General features: G+C 38.0%; 1 protein-coding gene across 1 annotated transcript; it reads left to right on the forward strand.

Moving 5' to 3' along the window:
* dpm3 (dolichyl-phosphate mannosyltransferase subunit 3, regulatory) lies at nt 1-2,059 on the forward strand. Its single transcript, XM_077008131.1, has 2 exons — nt 1-157; nt 972-2,059. Exons 1-2 carry the CDS (start codon nt 111-113, stop codon nt 1,261-1,263), a joined length of 339 nt encoding a protein of 112 aa, XP_076864246.1. The 5' UTR covers nt 1-110; the 3' UTR covers nt 1,264-2,059.
* Nucleotides 2,060-4,488: the final 2,429 nt, after the last annotated feature.

Here is a 4,488-nt window from a genome sequence, read left to right on the forward strand (position 1 = left end):
TAGCACTGCGTCAAAGACGTGGAGGTAGAATCATAGGTCGTTTAATTGTAGTTTAATATGCGCGCGTCTTATCGTTTACTACTAATCCCAGCAGCCTTAGCAAACTCGTGATGTCATCTTTGAGCGCAACCTTTTCAAGTTGTGAGCTGGCTCAGAGGTATGTGAATGGATTTGTTTACATCAGAATAAATACGTTATTTTAATATATTTAATGTAATTAAAAGGGTGTATTATTGCTGTCGATGAACGTAGCTAGCAAGATGATTATTTCTATATTTTTGCAGTATTGTTTTTTCTTATCGTAGCTAGCTTGCCGGCTACTGAGACAGATAGCTAACCAGCTAGCTAGCTCTAACGTTATTATAATCTGTCCGTGACTAAACAAATCTAACATCAAACTATTACCTAGGACGTTAACTAGCTAACTATTATTAGTCAGATTCGTGTTAAATAAGAAGCTTTGTCCGAATTTTACTGCCCAGTTAACCAATCACTTCTTGCCTGCTAGAGTTTTAAATAACTCTCTAACGTTATCATGCAGATACGTGGCCTACCTTTATAGCTTTTAGATTAATAATGCATAATAATAATAATGTTTTTTGATTTAGGTATTGTAAATGCTCTTCTGTTTATCTTTCCAGGTTTTAATCTGAAGTATTAGCAGTACCTCTGTACATTTAAATTTTTTTAAGCTGTTTTGTGTTCATAAAGAGTTTTGGCACAATCTCACCTAGATTAAAAAACTCGTAGCCTACACTTTGGATTTAGATTTAAAATTTTTGTTCTTGATGCCCTTGATATCAATACGGGACTGTCTTTTTCATTCCTGGGAAAACCCAAAAGCCTTTCTTAAAACCCAACACAAAATACATACAAATTGTGACTTGAAATGTGAACACAGTACACCTGAAAGCCTCTAATCATCTAATCTGAAACTCAGTCTGTTTGTAATTAAACCTCCTGCCTTCCAGGCTTTCCTTCACCATGACCAAGCTTCTGGAGTGGTTTGTTGCCGTGTTGCTGGTCGGTGGCGTATGGGGACTGGTCACTTTTGACCTCCTGGACTTTCAGTTACCGACAGTTTACAGAGAGGTGGTCTGGCCGATGCCCGTGTACCTGCTGGTGGTGTTTGGATGCTATTCACTGGCAACAGTTGGCTACCGGGTGGCCACGTTTAATGACTGTGAGGAGGCAGCCAGAGAACTGCAGGCACAAATCCAAGAAGCTAAAGAGGACTTGAAGAAGAAAGGGTTGAAGATGTGACTGCTTTGCTGGAAACACATACACACAGATTGATGTACTATTAGTAGCCCAGATGGATGGATGGATGTATTGTGTGATTCTTTGTGACTAAACTGTTATTTTCCAGTATGCTATATTCTGGTGTCTTTGTGATTGTACATTTCACATGTTGCAATATCTTCCAAACCCAAATCTAGACCCTGATAGACAACAATGGAAGCTGAAACTGTTCTAAGTGTCCTAAAAGTCATACAACCTGTTCTACATCATGTTTTCTGTTGAACACTGTGTCTGGCGTGTCTGTGGTGCCAGTGCAGAATGTGCTATTTCAGAGCTCGCATACTTGGTCTGGCAGGCGCCTTGGTGATTTCTTTTCTTTTGGTTGGTTAGTTTTACCATGAACAAGTGTCTGTATTCACAAAGCATGTTGAGAAAGGAAATGCTTACATTTGTTTTGTTTCTTTAATTGTCTTCTTTCTTTTTCTTAACACTGGCCAAACATTTTCCTTATTGACCAGTAGGCCTAATCCTAATGTGGTAAGAGACACTGAATATAACCCCAGGTTTCTGGTGTTTTTTAATGGAAATTGCCATAGGAAGCAGACCTCCATATTTCCCTAAAGGATGATTTGTAGTTCACTATAGTGATTGGATCACCCCTTTGAAACCCAAACATGATGTGATGTGGTGGAAAGCGAGCTCTCTAATAGTTTTTTTAACAGCTTTTTAATGTGTACCCATGTTGCATGTTGTCTTAATGTAAAAGAGTATTTTTCTTCAAAACACTTCCTCCTTGAGTAAAAAAAATTATATTTTGTTTCTGAATGTGGCGTATGATTGTTCTCAGACCTCGATTGTTTTGTGGATGGAAAACTCCGTCCAACCCATTTGACACCATCCCAGAAATAAAAACACGAGCAGGAGTGGAGTGCTTCCTATGGAAATTCCAGAATATGATCCATGTCTGCCTGCTGGCTCCTAAAATGCTAATCCTGAAGCCACTAAATGCATATGAGTACACTATATTTACACAGGTCAGAATTAATCTGATGTTCTTGGCTGACCAGGGCTTCCTTGCTCTCTCAGGGCTTAAATTGGATGCCCAGTGCCTCATGTTTGGTGCACCCTGTAGTAAAATAAACCCCATCTTTGAGCATGAACAAGCTCATGACAGGGTACTAAACTATTCTTTAGTTCTCTTTAGGGGGCTGGCATGAGTCATAGACACCCCTCTGTGTAGGTACCACCTGAAAAGTGATTGGCTGGTGTTGAATGCTCTGTGATATCACTCCCTGCAGTTTCCTGCAAGCTGTTATTACTGAAAACATGCCCTGAAGTTCTGACTAGGCGTCGGGTCTTCAAAGAACCTTCTCTGGTCACTTGTGTTTGAGTGGAATTAGTCTACTGTTTCTGTATTGAATTAGTCTACTGTTTCTGTATATATTTGTGTACTTTTTTTTTACCTACATTACTATTTTATTTTCACAAATGCAAAATTCTTCAGAGTCTTCTTCCAGTTAAATGCCATCCTTAATGCGATACTGGATATCACCATAGTTCATTAAATATTTAGTTAAAAAGGCTTTTCCTACTTCATAGTAAACAGACAGCATGTTAATTACAAAAGATGCAAAACTACATCAAAATTGTTCTTTGATGAACATGGTTTGAGGTTTTTATTACAACAAAGTCAACATAGTGATATTAGTGTCAAATAGCTAACACAAAATCAAGATTAATGTTTTTACATAAATTGTTACAAAAGATGATTAGATAATTGATTGCAATACTAATGACATTTTCCCATGACTGAGCATTATGATGAACCAGACAGAATTTTGGGAAGAATATTGGTATTATTATTTCAGAGGTATGCTATGTATTTCATTCTACATGTAATGTAAAAAATCTCAAGCATGGTCTTTAGCAAAACAGCGAATATGTGGGCAGTCATGGCCTGGTGGTTTGGGAACTGGTCTTGTGACCGGAGGGTCGTGGGTTCGATCCCCAGACCTGAGGCCATGACTGAGGTGCCCCTGAGCAAGGCCCTTAACCCTCAATTGCTCACTTGTATAAAAAATGAGATTAAAATGTAAATCGCTCTGGATAAGGGTGTCTGCCAAATGCCATAAATGTAAATGTATATCACCTTTGTTAAAATGAGTATGAATTTGATATTTGTGTTCATTTCACAATAAGCTGAGATACAGCCTATAGTATTTTTGTATTAGCTTCCTGAGATAACTACAATGCTGCCCAATGTCCACCAAAAACACAAGTTGTTGAAAATATGTCTGAATAAATGAAAAATACTCAGCAAAATTCCAACAATAGAGCATGCTGGGCTCTTGGCAAGTAGGTCAAATCCCAGGCCTGAAATAGCTAAGAGAAGGCTTTGAAACCACTCTGTGTGACAGGACAGCACGGATGGTTGACTCCTCAAACATACCCACAAAGTTGAACATTTCAGGTAACCTTTCTTTTTAAGTTAAAAAAGAAAAATAAGTTTTACTAACATCTGTTAGCAAGGTGTGGATCTCATAACAGATCTTAGAGCGGTTGGCCAAAATAAGGTCTGTGTGAGTATCCAGTAGCTCCTGCACTGGGCCTTCAGCTTCCTGATCTCATTTGTATCATGGAAGTCATTAAACATCTTGTTGCAGATGATGTGGTTCGCTTCTATGTTAAAATGCAAAAACCTCAAATCATGCAGGCTTCATATTTCCATTCCTTCATTACACTTCCATTCATACTTAGTAAAGGTAGCGTAGCCTCCCATGGGTGTGGTAAATGTTAATATTCTTTAAGCCTTACTGCATTTTGGCAGTTTGCCTGGCTTTGTTTTTTTTTCTTCACAAATCAGTGTGGCAATAACCATTTTTGCACATCTCAAAAATGTCTGTGGACAGTTGTGTGTTCCTTATCTAAATGTCCCATTGGAGATTATTAATGGTTTGCCTTATTATTTGAAGCTAAAATGAGAGTTTGGTTACAATATAAGACTAGTAGTCGGTTTTGGAAGTAGAATGTCCTGGTTAATTTATATTGAACTTTATGAGCATTAATTTTGGTCCTTATTTCAACCCCCATTCCCCAAACATGTCTAGAACTGTACCACAGCTGCCCCTGATCTCTTACAGTTTTTTTTTTTGACATTTTTTGTTTTATATATAGCGTGATTATGAGTTGGGGTTATAATATTTGTGATGATGCTGGCTTGGTATTGTGTGTCTTAGTTTGGCATTA

This window comes from Brachyhypopomus gauderio, chromosome 6 (assembly GCF_052324685.1).
Source record: "Brachyhypopomus gauderio isolate BG-103 chromosome 6, BGAUD_0.2, whole genome shotgun sequence".
NCBI lineage: Eukaryota > Metazoa > Chordata > Actinopteri > Gymnotiformes > Hypopomidae > Brachyhypopomus > Brachyhypopomus gauderio.

Bases quoted from the DNA above. Each gene is read 5' to 3' on its own strand.
- dpm3 (XM_077008131.1), top strand. From the start codon at position 111: ATGTCATCTTTGAGCGCAACCTTTTCAAGTTGTGAGCTGGCTCAGAG. The intron at 158-971 runs GTATGTGAATGG...CCTGCCTTCCAG, and splicing joins AGTTGTGAGCTGGCTCAGAG to GCTTTCCTTCACCATGACCA.